Source organism: Hyperolius riggenbachi, chromosome 3 (genome assembly GCF_040937935.1).
Source record: "Hyperolius riggenbachi isolate aHypRig1 chromosome 3, aHypRig1.pri, whole genome shotgun sequence".
In the NCBI taxonomy this organism is placed as follows: Eukaryota; Metazoa; Chordata; class Amphibia; order Anura; family Hyperoliidae; genus Hyperolius; species Hyperolius riggenbachi.
This window is the reverse complement of record NC_090648.1, coordinates 43670284-43693635: the sequence shown is the minus strand read 5'-3', so window position 1 is coordinate 43693635 and position 23352 is coordinate 43670284. Positions and strand designations below refer to the sequence as shown.

The 23352-nt window shown below is 47.0% G+C and overlaps 1 protein-coding gene across 3 annotated transcripts in view; it reads left to right on the top strand.

Annotated features, from left to right (window-relative positions):
• Nucleotides 1-23352, top strand: part of STAG3 (STAG3 cohesin complex component) — a 135672-nt gene that overhangs the window by 27286 nt on the left and 85034 nt on the right. For all 3 annotated transcript variants that reach the window (XM_068274049.1, XM_068274051.1, XM_068274050.1), the window contains exons 8-15: nucleotides 2994-3145; nucleotides 7708-7781; nucleotides 10327-10450; nucleotides 13423-13521; nucleotides 13600-13679; nucleotides 19037-19144; nucleotides 20597-20702; nucleotides 22784-22886. In XM_068274049.1, coding sequence (XP_068130150.1) covers nucleotides 2994-3145; nucleotides 7708-7781; nucleotides 10327-10450; nucleotides 13423-13521; nucleotides 13600-13679; nucleotides 19037-19144; nucleotides 20597-20702; nucleotides 22784-22886 — 846 coding nt within the window. The remainder of the gene's footprint in view (nucleotides 1-2993; nucleotides 3146-7707; nucleotides 7782-10326; nucleotides 10451-13422; nucleotides 13522-13599; nucleotides 13680-19036; nucleotides 19145-20596; nucleotides 20703-22783; nucleotides 22887-23352) is intronic.

Below are 23352 nucleotides of genomic sequence, written 5' to 3'. Positions count from 1 at the left end.
TATGAAGAATAAACATAGGATCAATTATAAGACTTCGGGTAAACAGCAAGTAGATGTATATATCAGTACAACAGTCCTTAGTCAAAAAAGAGCGCACACCAAACATGACTATGCACATAGAGCACTTTGTTTTAGATTTTTGTAGCATTCACATATAAAGCTTACATTTTGCCAAACATGGCCCTAGTGGCTCCTGCAAAACTACCATAGATACCTGAATCACCACTGTATGCAGAGAAGCCAAGTATTCCAAATCTGTTGACCCGCATACCGTACTACATGGAGGTGAAAAAGTTGGTTAGTGATTGGTGTATGCACCCTACACGGTTAAAATGAACCCGAGGTGAGAGTGACATGGAGGCTGCCCTATTCAATTCCTCTTAAACAATGCCAGTTGCCTAGCAGGTCTGATTATCTATTTGGCTGCAGTAGTGTCTGAATTGCCCACCTGAAACAAGCATGCAGCTAATCTTGTCAGATCTGACAATAATGTCAAACACCTGATCTGCTGCATGCTTGTTCAGGGCCCATGGCTAAAAGTATTAGAGCAGGGCTGTGGAGTCGGTACAAAAATCTTCTGATTCCAACTCCGACTCCTCAGTTTATGAAACCACGACTCTAACTCTGACTCCGGGTAACCAAAATGGCCCCGACTCCTCGACTTCGACTCCTTAGTCTAATATTTCAACAGGGCTGTGGATTTTGTACAAAAATCACCCGTCTCCCGACTCCGACTTCTCAGTTTATGAAACCACGACTCCAACTCCGACTCCGGGTGTTCAAAATTGCCCCGACTCCGACTCCTCGACTCCGACTCCACAGCCCTGTATTAGAGGCAGAGGATCAGCAGGATAGCCAGGCAACTGTTATTGCTTAACCACTTAAGGACCAGCCTATGCTGGTCCGATCTATGCTGTGTGGGCTCTCCAGCCCACAGCACAGATCACTTTGAAGCCAGGGCGACCAGACTCTTCCCCCCCCCCCTTTTTTCCCCCCTAGGGGGATGTCCTGCTGGGGGGTCTGATTGCCGCCAGCCATCTGCGTTTTGCGGGTGGGGCCCTCCAAGCCCCCCTCCGCAGCCATTTCCGCCCTCACGCTCCTTACCTCCCTCTCCCTCTGGCTACGTAATGCGCAGGACGGAAATTCCGTCCTGCGCCTCCTAGGATAGGCTTCCGCCTATCAGATGCCGGTGATCCCCGGCCAATCAGAGGCCGGGGATCGCCGATCTGCCTTATGGCGCTGCTACGCAGCAGCGCCGTATGATGTAAACAGCGGGGATTTCTTCCTCGCGTGTTTACATTTTGCCGGCGAGCCGCGATTGGCGGCTCTTCGGTTGTTCACGGAGACACCCTCCGTGAACTGACATGGTAAACCACTTGACGGCGGCCGTTTCCATGGTAAACCACTTAAGACCTGCCGACGCCTATGGGCGTTAGCTGGTCGTTAAGTGGTTAAAAGGAGATACATATGGCAGTCTCTATATTACTCTCACCTCGGGTTCACTTTTAAGGGATAGAACAATAGGTGAGGGGAAGCCGTGTGCAAGGTTTAATGCTTGCCTGAAGAGCCAATTTTTTAGGTTGCTCCTAAAGTTGGTAAGTGTGGGAGAGTGATAAACAGATTTTGGAGGAGAGTTCCAGAGGAGTGGAGAAATTTGAGAGAAGTCTTTTACACAAGAATGAAAATGGTTGACTGGAGAGGAGACTATCGTTAGCAGAGCGGAGGTATGTGTGTAGGGTATCTGGAGATAGCGGCAGTTGTATAAAACCTCTTACATACACTAGAGCTGATAACGGCCTCTGCTGAGAATCTAGCCTATATACAGCAGTCCCCCGATGCCACCAATGCTTCAGCCAACCAGGACCATTGTTCTCACCCCGACCCCTACTACATGATGTCACTCGCACCTGGCCCCATAATTTGTTTGCAAGTCGGAACAGATCAATCTTTCAATCAATTTTAGTCTATTTCGATATGTTATTATAGTAGATCGTTATAAAAATCCTATTTATGATCAAAGACATTAACTATATACAGGGAAAATAGGATAGTATTTTTGTGTTGATTTATAATGCCAGCTTCCATACGTAACACCCATAACCCGGAGATCACTTGTGATAGGCTGTCTCTGGATCTAGCTACATGTTAGAGAAATGACACACTCCAACTGCATGGAAGGAAAGGACTGCTGAGAGGTACCTGCAACTGTCACATGTGGAAGAGCTTGTCAGGAGGGTGTTAAAGTACACCTGAAGTGAGAGGGATATGGTGGCTTCCATATTTATTTCTTTTTAAACAATACCAATTGCCTGGAAGTCCTGCTGATCATTCTGGCATCAGTAGTGTCTGAATCAGGGGCGTAGCAATAGCCATAGCAGCCATACCAGCTGCTATGGGGCCCTGTAGCATAGGAGTCCCCTGGGGTAGTTAATGTATTTACCATTAACTTGGTGTTTCTCCACCCTCTGATTTTGTCTCAGTGCCCATGAACTATGCGCAGTGTTAAACGCATGAGAATGTAAATTGCCCAATTAACTCATATCCATAAGGTAGGGGCAGGTGGCATTGCTTAGGACTGCCTACATCTGAGGGCCCCATGGAAGTTTTGCTATGGGGCCCCATGATCTCTAGCTACGCCACTGGTCTGAATCACCCGCCTGAAACAAGCATGTATCTAACCCAGCCAGACTTCAGTCAGAAACATCTGCTCTGCATGCTTGTTCAGGGTCTATTCCTAAATGTATGACAGGCAGAGGGTCAGGCAATGTGCACTGTTAAAAGAACAAAACATAGGTCAGCCTCCATGTTCCCCTTGCTTCAGGTGTGTTTCAGCTAGAACACTGGAGACATGGTGATGGAACGGTTATCAGCAAGGGTGGGATTCCACTCTTCCTAGCAAATGTCAGATTTGCAAGTGATTATTTAACAAACATGAGAAATCTTGCAGAAAAGCCAATATTTGATGAACATGAACGTGTATTTTCTATATGTAGCCATGAAAATCATGACTGGGATGGTGAAAGCCGCGAAGGACATGACCCACCACCTGGAAACCAGCAAGCGTCAGCTGGACGTGGAGAGAGGCAAAAGCCCAGACAAGAGGTCTACAGAGAGGCTGGAGAACCTGCAGGAGAAGATAAAGGAGGTGACTGGATTCCATGACTGCCAGATACGATTGGTTATAGCCTGACTCCGCCCATAGCTTTTTAGGTTTAGATAAAGGAGGGAGGAGTTATAACCGTGTCCACAAAATATGATCTTCTTGGGTGTGTCATTTAAATAATGCTGGTTTATTATGTAGGCGTTCTGTTGGCTGTTCTGTTCAGTGAAAGTCAGACAACAAAATGTAGCAAAATCTGCTAGCAGATTGATGTATGTAGAGCACAGTGAAAGTCCCTGCTGAGCACAATCTGATCATTTTAGAATGGCAAGGTAACTCGTACCAGTTAGCTTACAGTACGTACACACATCCAACTTTTTCAAACAACTTGTCGTCTGACTTGTCGTTTGAACGACAAGTTGGACGTGTGTACACTCTGTCCAGTGGCTGATAACAGTCGGTGTGCCTGATCCGCTCGGCGTTCAGACGACTGTTAGATCTGTACTTGTGTACAAACGACTTAGTCGTTTGTCCAACTAATAGACGTTCAAACACGTTTGATTAGTTGTAATGATTGCTTCTGCAGCCTGTACTGCTGGCTGCAATGGTTCTGCAGCCAGGCAGTTTCTGATTTCTTTCTATACATTTGCTGGCATGGCTTTGCTTGCACTCCCATTGAGTGTTGATTAGCTTGCAGCTGTTTGGAGATTTGCATGTCCACTCCCTCTGAATGACCTCAGCATAAAGTCTCACTTCCTGCTGTGGTCATTGTCCGACATAGTTCCATGTTAGCCTGACTAGCAGTAGCTTAGGACCTCTGTTCTTGGATAGTTAGATAGTACGCTTTGTCGCTATTGGGCTTCTCGTGCGGTGACCGTACTCCCAACGTGTCTTGAACAAGCGTTCATTCTGTCTCTGTCTGTGGATCGCATTACTCTGGCGGTAAGGGTAGTGGATCCTTCTGATTCTGTTTGCGAAGCTAGCCATCTATGCGGTTGCGTTTGGCTACTTCATTCTGCCTGGGGATCGCATTCGCTCCGGGGGTGAGAGTGGTGGATCCCATCTGATCTGTCCTTGTTACATGTTTGTCTGTCTGTCTGAGCAACCCTTGCCGTTGCCTGCTGTAAGGCAACCGATAGGTAAACGTGCTTACTATCTGTTTGTTTGTGTTCCTAGTTAGCTTTCCTTGTACGCTCGAACTGGGAGGAAATCAGGGGCCGGGAACACTAGTTAGGACGTACAGTACACGTTTGTTATTTTGTCAGTACTTGCGCCATATATCGGTTACGCCGATATATGCGCATGCTGTCTTTATTATTTTCTTGTATTCGAATTGTGGAAATATGTCAATACGTTGATATACGCACATTCGGACTGTTATTATTTCTGTGCTGTTTCGGTATTGCTCATTGCTGATTGCACTGAGCAATATTTGTCTGTCATCTGTGGAGCACTCAGAGCTCTTGTCCTCTGTGCTCCACAGCTCCTCCTGCTGTCTGGTATTTCCCTCCACAGGTGCATTTGCATCGCACTGGGGCCATCTGTCTGAGTGCTTGTGGGGGATTTCCATCGTGTCAGCGTGCACGTTGTGCGCTGACCGACGAAATTGTCCCACAATCGTTACAATTAGTCATTTAATGTAGTCCATTGTTCTATCCAGTCCATTGTCCATTATCAAGTTGGTTAAACGACATGTAAATTAGCATATCATCCGCTTTTGTTGGTCAGTGTGTACATGACGTCTAAACGACGTGTTGTTTGCACTTCAAGTTTTTCAAACGACCAGTTTAAACGACAATTAGGCGTAAAGTTGGAAGTGTGTACGCACCTTTAGGGTTGAGTATTGACCCTTCCAGTAGTTAGTCCCGGTTCACATTAGCGTTGTTTTACGGAACCTGACATACGGATAAGGCCAGCTGGATCCGGGGAAAACTATCCGTTTTACAGCCAGTGTGTTGTAAAACGTCAGTTTTCATTGGTTCCTATATGCTGCAAAACCTTCCGGTTCCGTTCCACTGAGCGAAACTGTCCGGAAAATTGGGTCCTGCAGCATTTTTTTTGTCCGTTCAGCGGAACGGACCACGGATCCGTACGGCCGGTTCTGTTGGCAAACACTAATGTGAACCGGGCCTTACCTAACCATTTACATAAAGCTTTCTATTTGTGTTATGCTGTATTTAATGCAGTACACCATGTGTAATAATTGAGTTTCATACCATTTTTTAAAGCAGGGCTGTGGAGTCGGTACAAAAATCTTCCAACTCCGACTCCTCAGTTTATGAAACCACGACTCCGACTCCGGGTACTTAAAATGGCCACGACTCCGACTCCTTAGTCTAATACTTAACTGGGCTTTGAATTTTGTACAAAATCATCCGACTCCTCAGTTTATGAAATCAATGACTCCAACTCCGACTCCGGGTGCCCAAAATTGCTCCGACTCATCTACTCCAACTCCGACCCCGCAGCCCTGTTTTAAAGGACATCCGAGGTGACATGATGAGATAGACATGTGTATGTACACTGCCAAGCACACAAATAACTAGGCTGTGTTCCTTTTTTCTCTTTCCCTGCCTGAAAGCGTTCAAAATTGGGTATGCAAGTGACAGTTTCTGTAGCTAAAAAAAAGTCATTTTTAGAAGGAGGAGGATAGATACAATAGTTTATCTCATTAGTTTACTTTCACCTCGGAAGTCCTTTAAAGTGACTTTTGTGTTCTCCTTTTTCCCACACTGCTGCTCTCATTGGCTAACTGCTCCCATCTCTAGTCATGTGATACTGGTGACCGGATTAGTAGGATAGTCTAGAATAACATTTTCCTAGGCCCTGGACCTCCAGTATAGGAAGGATTTGTGCTTATTGCCCAAACCTGCGGTTTATTCCATTTGCAATGAAGGTTGGAAACCTAGCAAACGCTCAGGGAAACAGCAGGTCCTCCATTGAGGAAGGCAGGCAAATGCAGGGCACAGAGCCACAGACTTACAGGTGCTGAAAACCTTACAAACAACTGAACATGATTAAAAACAGATGCCTCACAAGTCCTTATCATTACATCTGCATTCATTTCATTTCATTTATTACGAATCTGATGAAGAGTAACTAAGTTATGTCTGTGCACAGTATTTACAGCTTGAATTGCATCATTTTGCAGGGAAGGGGCAGAGGCCTAGCTTCTCTGTGTATATATGGAAGTGTTTCAGTTGTAGCTTTAAGTACTGTGCACAGATCCGGTTAAGTTGTCTTCACTGGATTCACATTGGATGTGTAGAGGATGACGAGTCTCTCTTTTGATGTTGCATGTATAAAGCCGTGTGCTTTAAAGGATAACTAGTGAGAGGTATATGGAGGCTGCCATATTTATTTCCTATTAAACAATACCAGTTGCCTGGCAGCCCTGCTGATCTATTGGCTGTAGTAGTGTCAGAATAACACCAGAAGCAAACCTGCAGCTATTATGGTCAGATCTGACAATCATGTCAGAAATACCGGATCTGCTGCCAGGCAACTGGTGTTTCTTAAAAGGAAATTAATATGGCAGCCTCCATATTCTTCTCACTTCAGTTGCCCTTTAACAACTTGTGAGCATATGAAGGCACAATAGCCGATAACTCATATTTTTTTTTAAGTTATCCAATAAATGGTAGTATCATGATTCAAAATGTATTGTTTAATCTGAAAAGCTTCTGGATGAAGAGCTCTGGCCCCCAATGCAAGTTTGACATTGGCCCCCTCAATCACTCTATACATGACTATACATATGAAGCTCAAAAACATGCCAAGGACAGCCCTAGTATCAGAGAGAGGTAAGCAGGTGATAGGACAGCCGCTGTGTAAGACGGGGAGGGGACAGTGCCAGTGAGGTGGAGGCTAGGGAGTAGACAGCCGCAAAGTCTGAGAGTGGTAGATGGGAGGGGACATCCGCACTGTCAGAGGGGTGTGACAACCTGAGGAAGCCCTGTGATAAGGTGAAACATGTAGGTAGGCAAAGCTAGGGCAGAATGACTTGTCTGACCACCTGACTAATGTCCCTTCATCCCCCACCCGGTGCTTTGAATAGTGACAGCCAATAGCAGAAGTCATTTCTACATATGTATAACACCAATGAAGAGCTAATACAATGACTGGAGGAGAGCTCGATGTGGGGCGCTCTGGTCCAGGGGCTCTGGTGCTGTCTCAGCCTCTGCATCTGCCTATTGCTACACCACTGCCTGGATGCAAATAGCCCCCACGCACTTGGTACTCACTGCATTTCATTTTGTTGCTATTAAGCATGATATTGACACGTCTGCTTTAGGTGCCTATGCTCCATGCATGATACCATTGTGTTCCTAGACGGGGGGGCTGCCATTAAAATGATCCAAAAATGGATCCTATTCTGCTCCAGTCAGACTCAGCATTTCACTAGCAGTCCAGACGTGAGGGGGATAGGTTGCATCGGCAATAGGCTGTACATAGCGGCCGTCTCACACGGTCTGATAGGAAGGAGCACAGAGTTTGCCTGTTACCAGCTCGGCCGTCCTCACATTGTAGCAGCTTTTCTATAAACACTTCCCGGCACCGGCGTGCCATAGACTGACGTAACACTGATCTGTGTCTGCTCTCTCCAGCTGAGCTCATATCTCGAGGACGTCGGCAACATGATGAATTCCTTATTCAAAGGAGTGTTTGTCCATCGTTATCGGTGAGTTATGGTGTCCGTCTCCGACCTGAACTTCATTCATACGTTCTGTCTCGACCCGGCTGATGATTGCAGTTTTATTTTAGCGCCTCTTTGTTCATTATTCCTTTTATTAATCTCTCATTAAAGAGGAACTGTAGCGAAAAGGAGGGGGAATAAATCAATACATTGCAAAGTGGGAAGTTAAAGAATAGAAGAGAGATCAAGAAATGATTGATATTCTCCATGTCATTTGTTCATTTTGTATGATCTGCAATGAGCTTACTGGTCATCATCTTTACAACTGGCAGATATGAAAAAAACAGCACCAACTGCCATTATCTATAACCACACACACTAACCATACGAAGGGAGATATTGCTTGCTTGGCAGTTGGAAACAGACATTATGTCACACTGCAAACTGTCAGGACCTCGGTCATGACATCACACTGTGGGAGGGGTTTCACCACAATATCAGCCATATAGAACTCACTGATGATCTATTTGAGAAAAGGTAAAGATTTCTCGTGGGAAAGGGGTTATCAGCTACTGATTGGGATGAAGTTCACTCCTTGGTTACGGTTCCTCCTTAAAGAAAAACTGCATTTGAGAAGCAACTTTTCTGTTGAGAAAGGAATAATCTCTAGCTCAATGCATTATTCCAGGCCCTTCTCTTGCTTAGTTCATAGGGACAGAATCTGTCTACAGTGTCTTCTTATATTATAACTGAGGAGTACCCAGAAAGCTCATGGTGACCCAGAACCACTAGGGAAGGACTAAAAGATACCTAAAAGCTCTCTATTAAAGAGAAACTCCAACCTAGAATTGAACTTTATCCCAATCAGTAGCTGATACCCCCTTTTACATGAAAAATAGAACGATTTTCACAAACAGACCATCAGGGGGCGCTGTATGACTGATTTTGTGCTGAAACCCCTCCCACAAGAAGCTCTGGGTACCATGATACTCTGGGCAAACTGCCACAATGTAACAATATTCACAGACAGGAATTAGCTGTTTACAGCTGTCTGTACAGCCAGAACAGCTAGGAGCAGCTACATAACCTGCCCACAGTAACAATGTCACCATCTAATAAATGTCAGAATGTAAATCGGGGAGAGGAAAGATTGTACAATGAGCAAACACTGACTAAATCATTTATACATAATTATGGTAAAAAATGAAGCACTTTTTTTACTACATTATTTTCACTGGAGTTCCTCTTTAACCACTTTGTCCTCCTTGACGTATAAAAACGTCAAGGAGGACAGGCGCGCTCCCGCGGCCGATCGCGCGCACTCCCGGCCGCGGATTCGGTAGCCACGGAATCAATGTATCGGGCTATGGAGCCCGATCACTGATTCCTCTACCCCGCTGAAAAAGCGACAGCTTCTCTCGGAAGCTTCGCTTTTTCTGAAGCCATGTCCCTCTAAGCGTACATTGTACGCTTAGAGTGACGTCATGTAAACAAAATCGAGATTGCCATCTTGTGGCCAAAAAGTAAAACTACGAGTAAAAGTAAAAAAAACATTACCATACACAAATATTTCCCCAAATAAAACACTTTTATATCCCACCCTCCCAAAAATGACCACATAAAATGTTTAATTAAAAAAACAAAAAAAAAAAACATTACTATAAAAAAAAAAACATAAATATTTACCTAAGGGTCTAAACGTTTTAAATATGTATGTAAAGATGAAATATTTCTCTCTATTTTTTTTTTGTATAAGCTTGTAAATAGTGATGTATGCAAAACGGAAAAAAATGCTTTTATTTCCAAATAAAATATTGTCGCGATACATTGTGATAGGGACATAATTTAAACGGTTAAATAACCGTGACAAATGGGCAATTACAATACGTGGGTTTTAATTATGGAGGCATGTATTATTTTAAAACTACAATGGCTGAAAACTGACAAATAATGAATTTTTTCCTTTTTTTCTTATTCTTACTGTTAAAATGCATTTACAGTAAGGTAGCTCTTAGCAAAATGTACCCCCCAAAGAAAGCCTAATTGGTGGCGGAAAAAACAAGATATAGATCAGTTCATTGTGATAAGTAGTGATAAAATTATAGGCTAATGAATGGGAGGTGAACATTGCTCGGATGCATAAAGTGAAAACGACTGAGAGCTTAAGTGGTTAAAAAGCCATACTACATTTACTTTTGCTTTCTTAAAACAGAAGGTATTTGCCATAATTCAGCTGTAAGTGTGTAACTGTGGTTTCCCATGGTGCATCACTCCCAAACATGCAACTAATCTCTTTATGCCCCGGAAAGCCAGGCTGACATCCAAAACCGCTGGTGTATGGTAAGCCTGAAGAAACTGTCAGGACTATTGTCATGACATCACACTGTGGGAGGGGTTTCATCACAATATCAGCCATACAGAGCCCCCTGATGATCTATTCGAGAAAACGTAAAGATGTCCTGTGGGAAGGGGGGTACCCACAACTAGTTGGGATGAAGTTCAATCCTTGGTTACAGTTCTGTTTAAAACCTTATTTTTAGTTTTCTGATTATACTGGGTCCCTCCTTTAACTCCTAATGATTTTCTGCAGTGATGTCCATGCTGATATCCGGGCTATCTGCATTGAGGAACTTGGGACCTGGATAAAGACCTACCCACATTCCTTCTTGAATGACAGTTACTTGAAGTATTTAGGGTGGACTCTGCATGACAAGGTGAGGAGCATAGATGTACATGTTGGTATGAAGAGCAGTCTGGCTTGGGAGGTACTCACCCTTCCTGCTTTAAGATCTATTGAATGAGGAAGAACCATGCTAAAAAAACAAACCTCAAGAGAACCTGATTTGTCAAACATCGCAAAAGTACATACGGTACTTAGAGAGAGTCTGAAGCCTGACAAAATACCCTTTTTTAGTATGCAGTCCTGTTCAGCATTAACACCAGGTGCAACGCTGCATCCCCGCGGCAGAACAAGGTTTCATCCCCTCAGAAACACGGAGCAAAATTCCACAAATTTCCAGGTGGTGGATTTTGCTGCCCGGGGGAGGCAGAGATTTGCGCTATAGCTCTGGCTCCAGTCGCGTTAATCTGCGCTGATCGCCGCCTCTCCCCGCCCCTCTCAGTGAAAGAAGAGAGAGGCGGTGATCAGCGCAGATTGACGCGAATGGAGGCAGAGCTTCAGCACATAGCTCTGCCTTCTCCAGGAAGTGAAAGGGGCCTCGTTTCATCTATGGTGACAATGCTGAACAGGACTGCACAATAAAAAAAAAAGTATTTTTTCAGACTTCAGAAAACCTGTAACTAAAAATAGTTCCCCTGGGGGGTACTCACCTCGGGTGGGGGAAGCCTCCGGATCCTATCGAGGCTTCTCCTGTCCTCCTTTGTCCCACGACGTTCTCTCTGTGCCCCGCCGAACAGCAGGAATGTAAATATTTACCTTCCTGGCTCCAGCGCAGGCGCAGTATAGTCTCTCTGCTCAGAGATAGGCGGAATTAGCCGATCGCTGTCGGGCCGCTCTACTGTGCAGGCGCAAGTCTCCTGCGCCTGCGTAGTGGAACGGACCTGACAGTGATTAGCTATTTCCATCTATTTCCGTGCTGAGAGCCGCAACAGCGCCCCCGCTGGAGCCAGGGAAGGTAAATATAGCAAGCCTTGTCAGGCTTGTCGAGCGAGAATTGTGGGACACTTCGGGGGAGCCAGCGCTGGATTGCCTGCAGCTACAGGGGAGGGGGAAGCCTCATTGGGACCCTGAGGCTTCCCCCTCCCGAGGTGAGTACCCCCCAGGGGACTTTTTTTTTCAGTACAGAGTCTTTTTAAAGGACAGCCGAGAAGAAAGCTGATGAGAAAAACAATTGTATCCGTCCTCAGTATCCTAAAAATGACTTTTTTTTTTTTTTTTAGATATCCCACAGGTTTTTTTTTTATATTTAAAGAAAGACTGAAGCCTTGCAAAAACACCTTTTTCCTACAAATTCTTTTTTACTATTAATGCCCTACCTGAAATTGTGCGTCCCAGCGGCTTAACACTCAATTAATTCCCCCGTAATCCCCTGGGGAAGATTAGAGGATGGCTTCCGCATAGAGGCAGAGCTTTGTGCAGTAGCTCTGCCTCTACTCCATCAATCTGCGCTGATCTCCGCCTCTCCCCGCCCCTCTCAGTCTTCTTTCACTGAGAAGGGCGGGGAGAGGCGGTGATCAGCCCAGATTGATTGGACTAAAGGCAGAGCTACAGCGCAAAGCTTTGCCTCCTCCCAGGCAGCAAAATCTACGACCTGGAAAAATGTGGATTTATGCCCGGGAGTTTGGGGGGGATTAATTGAGTGTTTAGCCGCAGGGATGTGCCGTTTCAGGTCAGGCATTAATACTAAAAAGCACTATGAAGTAAAAACAGGGTTTTTGCGAGGCTTCAGAGTCTCTTTATATCTAGATTTTACGTTTTTACTGTTTCATTGTCTCTGCTCAATAACCCCTTCATTGACGTATGCCAGAGCTAAAATCTATGAATTATTGACCATTTTTATCTCTTTCCTGCTCTCAGAAGCCATTTACTGACAGGAAAGTGTTTTATGGCTGTAATTACTTATCAATGAGGGTTATGCTATAGTCTGACACGGTCCCGACCCGGACAGAAACTGCCACTTGCATACCTGATTTATAACTTTTCAGGCAGAGAAAGAAAAAAAGGAACACAGCCTAGTTATTTGTGTGCTTGGCACTGTACATATACATGTCTATCTCATCGTGTAACCTCGGCTGTCCTCTGTCACTGCTTGAGACCCTCCTTCACATTGGGGCCATGATCCTCTTTTACCTGGTAGCACGGAGCCACATGTGCACAAGCGGTTCCGACATACTGACCAGGCACAGTCTTACCTCCTGAGCCAGCCTGATGCAGCGCTGGCACACCCAAACAGTGAAGATCATTAATAAGAACAGTGGCCTGCAGACGCACTAGGGGCTTTCTGCAAAAAAAAAGGAGTACTGTAGGGGTCGGGGGAAAAAAAAAAAAGTTGAACTTACCCGGGGCTTCTAATGGTCCCCTGCAGACGTCCTGTGCCTGCGAAGCCACTCACAGATGCTCCAATCCGCACCTCCTGTTCACTCCTGGAATTTGCGACTTTAAAGTCGGAAAACCACTATGCCTGCACGGGCGCACCCTCGCTCCCATCAACGTCACCAGGAGTGTATTGCGCAGGCCCAGTACGCTCTGTGCCGTACGTTCCTGGTGACGTCAGCGGGAGTGAGGACACGGCCGTGCAGGCGCAGTGGTTTTCCAACTTTAAAGTCGCAAATTCCAGAAGGGGACCGGAGCATCGGTGAGTGGCTGCAGGGGCACAGGACGTCTGCTGGGGACCATTAGAAGCCCTGGGTAAGTTCAATTACCCCACCCCCTACAGTACTCCTTTAAGGCTCTGGTCCTTCAGGGGGCAGAGCAGTGCGGTCCTGCATGGGTTAAAGTGAAAATACTTTATTGCGTCCATCTTAATTATTACAACTTCGTGCATTACGTCTTCCAAACAATCAATTATGCTGCCTGGAAATAATTGCTTTAGTCTAATTCCCAAGCGTTTATACGTACACATCTATCAAACACTAGCATGTCCAGGTTCGCGTAACTCTCCAGTGTGATTGAAGAGGTGACATGATCAGTAATTCTAGCACCTAACTACTTTGCTGTGGTTTTCAGCAAGGGCACGTCAGACTGCAGTGTGTGCGCAGCTTGCAGGAACTGTACACCGTCCCTGGCCACAGCGGAAAAGTGGAGCTATTTACCAGCAGATTTAAGGTAAGGTTTATGTACTACCAAAACGGATGTCTGTTTTGCCTTTATTCAATCTGTATAATACAACCTTCTTTTTTTCAGGACAGAGTGGTGTCAATGACTCTAGACAAGGAGCCACAGGTTGCTGCAGAAGCTGTTAAGCTGATCAGCCTGATTGACTCGTAAGTGTTAACTACACTTGGGTAAATACTTTCCTAAGGGGTGCTGCTTCTCTTGCCATTAGAGCCCCCCATCTTTTCCATGGACCAACCGCAGCTGTAACGCATTATAAACTTCCCCAGAAATAAGGGGTGCTGCTCCTCTGGCCATTGGAGCCCCCATCTTTTCCATGGACCAACCCCAGCTGTACCGCATTATAAAGTTCCCCGGAAGGAAGGGGTGCTGCTCCTCTGGCCATTGGAGCCCCCATCTTTTCCATGGACCAACCACAGCTGTACCGCACAATAACCTTGCCTGAGAAATCATGTGCGCACACCTGCTGCAATGCATGCTGGGAGATGTGGTCTTTGGATGCGAGAACAAAGATGTTATAGCTGTGAGGAGTAGCAGCACCTGAAGCCTTGTAACTCAGAGCTACACGGATTGGCGGGTGACAGCAGCAGTAAGTCACTTGCCGCTCGTAATTCAAACTTCACCCTCATTCAGTCGCAAGATGGCCACGGCCATCTTTATCCGAAGTGTTCTGAAGCTCTTTGGCCAAAGAGTTTTTGAAATAACTGCCTTGGTGTTTCTTTTTCTAAAGGGGGAGGCAGAGCTTCAGAGCTCTAATGAATTACCGGCGGCTGATGACTTACTGCTGATGTCACCCACTGATCTTTGCAGCTCTGAGATGGGGCTTTACACTAAAGGATTTTGTAAATAAAAGTACTCTTTATGCTCCGTGCACATTGTGTGACATGACTAAGGGTGCGCACAGACGCATGCAGTTTTGAATGGTTAATGTATGGTCAGTTTTCCGACCTCCATGTAGTATGCGGGACAACAGATATTGAATACTGTTAAATAGATTGTGTAGGTAAACCCTCATACTTCATGGAGTTGGTAAAATTGTTGTGTACACTCCTTAACCACTTGCGGACCAGGCCCGTTGAATCAACGTCCAGCAGGTGGTGGTACCGTTCTGACCGGACGGTACCAGCGCTAACAAACCGTCCCGACGCGATCGTGCGCACCCGGAGGGGGGGAGATTAAGCTGTCATATGACAGCTGGCATCTACGATCGTGTCATATGACACGTGATCACTACGATCGCCGTCGGATCATAGTGATCCACTTTGACAGCGGTGGCGGCAGGGGGGAAAGAAGAGGATCCACTCACCTCCCTGCCGTTCCAGTGACGATCGGCGCTCCTCTGTGCTCTGGCCGGCATCTCTGCTCCGTCTGACGTCAGCGCCGAGTCTCGGCTAGATGACGTCGTCAAGCCGCGACCCGACCTGAGCGTCAGTTGGAGCGGAGATGCCGGCTGGAGAAGGGGGCTACTGCGGCTCATCGCTGGAGCCTTCAAGATGAGTGATGGCTGCTGCGCACAGGGGGGACACCTGGTCACACAGGGGGGAGACAGCACAGCCAGCCACAGACGGGATCCGACCCCCCCCCCCCCCCCCAAACGCACGCACCCCCCTCCCCTGCAAAATGCCCTGGTCCTTAACCAGCTGAGCGGTCTGGACGAGCTCAGCTCGTCCAACACCGCCAGCGGCTGCCGCTCAGGCCCTGCTGGGCCGATTTTAATGAAATAAAAAGCAGCACACGCAGCCGGCACTTTGCCAGCCGCGTGTGCTGCCTGATCGCCGCCGCTCTGCGGCGATCCGCCGCGAGCAGCGGCGAAAGAGGGTCCCCCCAGCCGCCTGAGCCCAGCGTAGCCGGAACAAAAAGTTCCGGCCAGCGCTAAGGGCTGGATCGGAGGCGGCTGACGTCGATGACGTCACTCCGCTCGTCGCTATGGCGACGATATAAGCAAAACAAGGAAGGCCGCTCATTGCGGCCTTCCTTGTTTATTCTGGGCGCCGGAGGCGATCGGAAGATCGCCTCCGGAGCGCCCTCTAGTGGGCTTTCATGCAGCCAACTTTCAGTTGGCTGCATGAAATAGTTTTTTTTTTATTTAAAAAAAACCCTCCCGCAGCCACCCTGGCGATTTAATCAGAACGCCAGGGTGGTTAAGGGGGGTTAGGCGGCCGGTCCTGAAGTGGTTAAAGTGTACCTGAGATGGGGCGAAATAAAAAATGTACACATACCTGGGCCTTCCTCCAGCCCCCTCCAGGCTGAGCACTCCCACACCGATATCCTCTGCTGCCTGCAGCCTCCGCAACTGGCCCCGGTAAGTCATTCAGTCTGGGCCGTTCGGTGCAGGCGCAGAACACTCCCAGCAATGGTGCGCAGTATGCCCCGGACCAAAGGACTTTCCGGGGCAATTTGCGGAGGCTGCAGGCAGCGGAGGGCGGTGGCGAAGGTGTGATCAGGCTGAAGGGGGCTGGGGGAAGCACCAGGTATGTATAAATTCTTTATTTTGCCCCATCTTAGGTTCTCTTTAAGAGCCTCAGGGAGAAGGACTGCATAACTTCCATAACCTATCAGTGCTATATATGAAGACAGACAATAAATTACTGATCTGTGTGGCAAATTGGGGAGCTAGAGGTGTTCATACCACACAATAAAGCCATGTGTGACCCCTCTGCCCCAGATGTCACACACACATGCCTTCCTAGAGAAATGTACTCCATTATTGGCTACTCATCCAGCCATCTGCTACAAGAGGTCACTGCAGAAATCATTTCCCTTTGGCCTCTTATTGACTTCTTGTATGATTTGTGTCTTGCCCTCTCTCTGTCCCGGGAAGGATGGAGAGCTCTCAGCAGCCAGCATGGTTACAACGTTTAAAGGTTGTGCTTTCAATATTTATTTTTACTGTTCTAAAAGCTCACGCCAGCCAAGATCACTCCGAATTATAATGGACTTTCACACTTCATGAAATTGATATTTGTGTCTTTTGTATTTGGGTTCTCGTGTTACTATCTGTCCTTGTTGTTATTTCATGTATAGATTAGGAGAATAGGTGAATGATTGTTTTCTAAGTATAGATTTGCAGATTGTCCCTCCTGTGGCTGTCTGTATATTGGTTGTATATTAGCTGCCCAGCTAAGATCAGTTCAGCACAGAAGAACTCATGCGTGAAAAGCGTTCTGAGTGACAGATTTTCTCTCCAATCAGCTGCCGGCTGCATAGTTCAAGCTAGATAACCACTGGAGTGTGCGCGTGTATCTAGCTCCTCCCCTTCTATCTTGTGGGGGCATTACAATAGCCTCCACAATGGCTACTGTCACGCGTGGCGATGGCAGGTGCAGGTTTCTAAGGGGGCTCAGCTGTGATGAGATGCAGGACATGTCAGCGTGTCATACACTACCTGTCAGCGGAGCTAGCAACATGTCCTTTTCACACCTTTTTTCAGCCATGTCGTACAGTGCAAGGCCTCATCTCCACTCTCCCTCTGCGTGCAATGCAGGTGGCTATGGTGGCGCACAGTTCTGCATTGCGATTCTCCCAAATGCGCTTTGCGATCCCATTCATTTATAACGAATGGGATCACTGTGCAAATGTGCCATAATGCATGCAACCATGCATTGCAATTCCATGGTGAATTGCACGTATGGAAACATCAGACAGTGTCACCTTAGTTATCTCCTAGGTCAGTGGTGGCAAACCTATGGCACGCGTGACAGAGGTGGCACTCTGAGCTCCCTGTGGGCACACACGCTGCTGACTGCCACTGCCGCTATATTACAGAGTTGTGGGTTTTTTCATTATTTTTTTTTTCCATTAAGATACTTCCTCTCCCCTTGAAAGATCTCAGAGAGGCAGGTAGGTGTCATATTGAAGTCAGAATTGCGAGAAGTCCAGCTAGGTAATAAAGAATGAATAACTGCTGATATGGTTTTTGCACATTGCTGATTAGGCTACTGTATATACTTGAGTATAAATCTAGAAATTTAGGTCTTATTCACTTCATAACAGTATAGGGGCTGACTTATATACGAGTCACGGGCAACACTGAGCACACTGATTAATGTGTGTACTAATGATCCACATTTCCATTTGCAGCAATTTACCCAGTGGTGATACTTTGAGGAAAGGAAATGCCAGGAAAACACAGGTGTGAAAGTCCTGGCCACAACAATTAACAAGGAAAGGGGCGGGGGAAATATTGGACTGTATAAAAGGGAGTGAATAATTGCAGCACTTGGGGGGCCTGGAGAAGGTATTGGCTGCACTTAAGGGACAGGAGGGGTAAATGGCTGCAATACTGTATGCAGTACAGTCATTCACTCCTCCTGAGCCCCAAGTGCAGCCATCAGCTTTGCTGGGTAGACTTTTACCCGAGTCAATAAAAAATTCCAGCTTAAAGGGAAGGTTCAGGGAGGGGATTCAAAAAATAAAAATAAATTTCCACTTACCTGGGGCTTCCTCCAGCCCGTGGCAAGCAGGAGGTGCCCTCGTCGCCGCTCCGCAGGCTCCCGGTGGTCTCCGGTCTCCGGTGCCCGACCCGACCTGGCCAGGCCGGCTGCCAGGTCGGGCTCCTCTGCGCTCCATTTCCTGGGACTTCTGCGTCCCACGACGGCGCGATGACGTCATCGGACGTCCGCCGGGCTGTACTGCGCATGCGCAGTAGTTCTGCGCATGCGCAGTACAGCCCGGCGGACGTCCGATGACGTCAGCGCGCCGTCGTGGGACGCAGAAGTCCCAGGAAATGGAGCGCAGAGGAGCCCGACCTGGCAGCCGGCCTGGCCAGGTCGGGTCGGGCACCGGAGACCACCGGGAGCCTGCGGAGCGGCGGCGAGGGCACCTCCTGCCTGCCACGGGCTGGAGGAAGCCCCAGGTAAGTGGAAATTTATTTTTATTTTTTGAATCCCCTCCCTGAACCTTCCCTTTAAAGGACTTACGAGGCCAAGTCCATCAAAAAAAATAAAAAAAAGTTAGCTACCTTGCTCAGCTTGTAAGGCACGGAGGACGCCGTCCACGCCCTCCGTGCCGTTCCGCCTGGTCCCCGCCGCTGCACAGCCCCCCGAACGGTCCCCGACCGCGCGGCCCGGGTCGGGCTCCGCCGGCCATCTTGGTACAGGCTGGGGAGCCCGACCCGGGCCGCGCGGTCGGGGACCGTTCGGGGGGCTGTGCAGCGGCGGGGACCAGGCGGAACGGCACGGAGGGCGCGGACGGCGTCCTCCGTGCCTTACAAGCTGAGCAAGGTAGCTAACTTTTTTTTATTTTTTTTGATGGACTTGGCCTCGTAAGTCCTTTAAGCGCTAAATTTTGGAGTAGACTTATACACAAGGTCGGCTTATATTCGAGTATATATGGTATATTCCTCACAATATGTATTAAAAAAAAAACCACAATCTTGAATAGGGGCTTTAAGTCAAGTTACACAGTGGCTTGTACAGTGATGACATATGAAGTTGCACTATGCAGTCTGCTTTTCACATGCTCTTGTTGGGATGGCTGCTTAATACAGTATGACCTTCCGCTACAGGAATATGGAAAATATTTTCACTGCCGAGGACTACGAGAATGTATACTTATTAGTGTACACCACCAACCGGTCCGTGGCAACCGCAGCCGGGGCCTTTCTGTACCAGAAGTAAGTACAGTACATAGATCAGTTCTCTCTTGTATCTGCTTGTCATGTCTCCCTTGCTGTGTCTAACACCAAACACTTACGTCTCTGTAATAAACTATTCTGAAACTGCTTATATATAACTTTATGAATAGCAAATTTGCCTGTGATGTCTTTACTTCTAAACATATCCCTGGACCAGGCTCTCGCCCAAGCTCTTCCTGTTATGTCAGGTCCCTTTCACATACTTTTGGATTCTGAAAAAAGGGACAATAAGCCCCGCCCTGGCCACACCATTAGCCACAATTTTTCATGCAGGGAGCCCCTATAAAGTTCCTTGGCGTCTAGTGGTTTCTGGATCAGAAGAAAGAACTGGGACTCCACCTGAATAAATTGCAGATTTGGCTTTTCATTCATATCACGGTGACAGCAAGCAAAACATTTTGGTCATCCAGACCATCCCCCTTGTGGTCTAGTGTTTTTCCCCCTCCTTCACCAATAACATATTCCTGGTGGTGTTAGTGGCCCCATCCTGTGCTCCCCAGCATATAATGCAGATTATCCACTGGAGTCCAGCAATTTCTGACCTTCTGTCATTGCTCAGCTCTCCCTCTAGTGTCGGCTTCGTGATTTCACGCAATGTGAGGAGATGGAGATTCAGGGCACTAGGGGGAGAGAAGTTGAGCAACGCAGTGCTTGCCCTCGTGAATACTCTGCATAAACTCAGCTAGGAGAGCACAGGGCGGGGAGGGGGCGTGCACCAGGACACGGGGACTGCCGTAGGACATGGGACCATACCTCCCAACCCGGGATGGTCCCGGGCAAATCAAGATGGTTGGGAGTTATGCTTTCAGACACTACTGTCCTGGCTTATACTGGGGTGCATTGTAATGATTTAGTTCTGTTTATACTCCCTTTTATCTGGCAAATGGAATTTATAGATACATTTCTGCCTTTTTATATTGTGCCATGCCACTTGGTTTGTAGATATGGAGGAGCAATGGGCTGCACAGTAGTATTTTTTTATGCCTAGGTGGTGTTTGAGTAAGGTTCAGCGTGCCTTTGCTCTGTCCCCTTTTTTTATACACGCTGCCAATGGGTGGGGGGGATTGGGGGGGTTGGACTTTAAATCAGGAACTTGGCATACCAGTCTCTATAGTTACGAGGGGGCGTGTCCAGCTGGAGGCGTGTCTACAAGACTGTATGATACCACCACCACCTTGATTTACTTGAACATGCTGCGAGAAACAAAAAACTGCAGGCACAGTGTGAATTCCCAGGTGTGAAGGAGTCTGTTACCTGTAAGCCCCTCTTCAGCCAGCAGTTAGGGCCTGTTTCCACTACACGCAGATTGGGTGTAGAAAAACTTACACCAATGAATGCCTATTGGAAAATCTGCATCAGAAAAATCACGTTTAGTGTCAAGGTTAGCCATCACTGCTATAGGCCATTGCAGTTCTCCATTTGTGATGTTAGGTTTCTTGACGTGGACCTCGATGAGCTCAGTCCTCAGCGGAGGAACAGCCGCGGTGCAGATACAGTGTTTTTCCACAAACTCGTTTCATTCTTAGTTCGTGGAGAGGTGAGTGAAAGTGATGTATGTTTTATTGGGTTTTAGGTTTGGCTTTGTGATAAATAAATCCACTTGTCCAGAAAAATTCTGCACTTTGGATCCGTCGACTGTCTGTTGTCTGATCTGGCAAAACAGACAAATGTCTGTTTTGGGTTCTGATGTGAACCGAGCCTGAAAAGGGAAATCGAGGTGAGAGGGATATGGAGGCTGACATGTTTATTTCCTTTTAAATAATGCACATTGCCTGGCTGTCTTGCTGATCCTCTCCCTCTAATACATTTAGCCATAGCACCTGAACAAGCATGCAGATCAGATGACTATGATAAATCTGACAAGATTAGCTGCATGCTAGTTTCGGGTATGTGATTTAGACCCTACTAACCTGAAAGATCAGCAGGACTGCCAGGCAACTGGTATTGTGTAAAAGGAAATAAATATGGCAGATTCCATAGGTCTCAGGCCTCGTTCACATCATTTAGCGCAGATGGATGTGCGATCGGAACGCAACGCGTCCGATCGCACACCATCTGCGCTACTATGCGCTGCAGATCCCATTCATTACAATGAATGGGATCTGCGCTGCGATTACTAAAAATGCGTGTAGCACGCGATAGCGCAATCGCGCTGCCACGCAGCGCATATGATGGGCTGTCTATGCCCTTCTACCGTTCTCGCGCGTCGCACACTATACGCGCTGCCAAAATGCACACGGCAGCGTGTATAATCTGAACGAGGCCTCACACCTCGGTGAATCTGGCCCAGGCAGGCAGCTCTTTTGCTGCTACACTTAGCTAACAGTAGATGTACACGGGAAGAGGCTGATATCCGTGAAGGGGTTGTTTCTCAGAAACTTTGACTGCTGTCGGTGACTAGTTGGAATCTCTTGGAGCTTCAGATCAAGTTTTGTAAATAGCCGAAAGTGCCAATACACAGCTGACTTTTTGCTCTTTGGCTATGGGGATGTTCCCGGGTCTCTGCAGCATATTGTGGCCTAAACACGGCCGGGAAGCTCCACACTTGTAATTTTGAGATCTGTGGGTGCCACACCTAGTTGTCCCGGAGGTGCATCAATCACACATGGGCCTCAATACTGTGCAGAACCAGCCGTGCAACTGCAGATAGCCCAAAATTCACTGCGGAGGACCAGGAAGGTCTCAAACAGTGAATGGTAACAGGTAGATGTAAATTTCCACTGTGATATCAATAAATTTGGAGAAAAGGGTGTTTATAGCACACCTAAACTTAAAGATAAATATAAAAGCTGGCCATACCTAAACCCATTCAAATTCTGGGTCTCTCTTATACCTAGGTCTGATTCTAACCTGCAAAAATTTGCATAAAAATAACAAAAACTTGCACCAACTCTTACGTAACAGCATCTCATTTACCAAGCCTCATTGCTACTTAGTATTTCTGTATGCTGTTTGCTAAAGTATGGATACCATCTGAGAGAGGCCATTAACAACCGAGGGGGGGGGGGGGGGGGGGGTTGGTGGAGTACATTCAGAGCAGTAAGAGTAACTGGGATCTGCACACACTGCAGCGAGTTTACTATTCATATATAGACAGAGTAACTGCTTATACTGTGAATACTGATGGAGGGGCATGACTGTATTGTAACTATTATTATTGATTTATTTATAAAGCGCCAATATACTCCGTGGCAAAAAAAAATAGTAAGAGACGAACATGTGGTACTTAATAATACAGATAATGGTAAACGCCAAATGTTGACACTGGTACAAAATACAGAATTGGTGGACATAGTAATTACAGTGACAAATTCCAAGACACAAAATGAATGACAAATTCCAAGACACAGAAATATTTTATATTGTTGATCAAGGCTCAAACAAGATATGCCGACAGAGGTTTAGAAGAGACCAGCAGCTGCTAATGGGTTTAAGGGCTGTTTTCCACTAGAAAAGTTTTGCTAATCGGATTCTGATCGCTTGCGGACTGCAAAAAGCTAGGCGTTAGTACACTGGTGGAAATTGCTCAAGGCATAAGCACACAAAGACTTTAATTTTCATTATTGTAATGAATGCTCTGCACTGTATTTAGCTTACCCTGTCTCACCCCTGTGCCAGCTCCATGAACACGCTGCCTACCTGGTGGACAGTCTGTGGGACCACGCTGGGGTCCATCTAAAGAACTGGGAGTGTCAGACCGATCTGCTGCTGACTGAGGCTGGTAAGTGGAGGCTGGATGATGATGCAAGCAGGGTCCCAAATCTCATAGCTGACCTGCAAGCTCAAAGGGGACCCGTGGTGAGAGACATATGGTGTATGGAGGCTGGCATTTATTTCCAAATTGCCTACGCTATCCTGCTGATCTTTAGCCTTTAGGACTTTTAGCCATAGACCCTCAATAAGCATGCAGATCAGATGTGTCAGACTAGATTAGCTGCATGCTTGGGTCTGTGCGTGGCTTTGGGGAATGCGAGGAGGCCTCTGGAAGCCTCTGGACTATATCTAGAGGCTTCCCTCTGCCCAGGCAAGTACCTTTATATACTCGCGTATAAGCCTAATTTTTCAGGACAAAAAATGTGCTGAAAAGTCACCTTTCGGCTTATATGCCAGTCAGTGGAGCAGAACAGATGGTCGCGCAGGTTTTGTTACTGGCAGACTAGCGTAAGGATCATTCACTAGTGATCCTG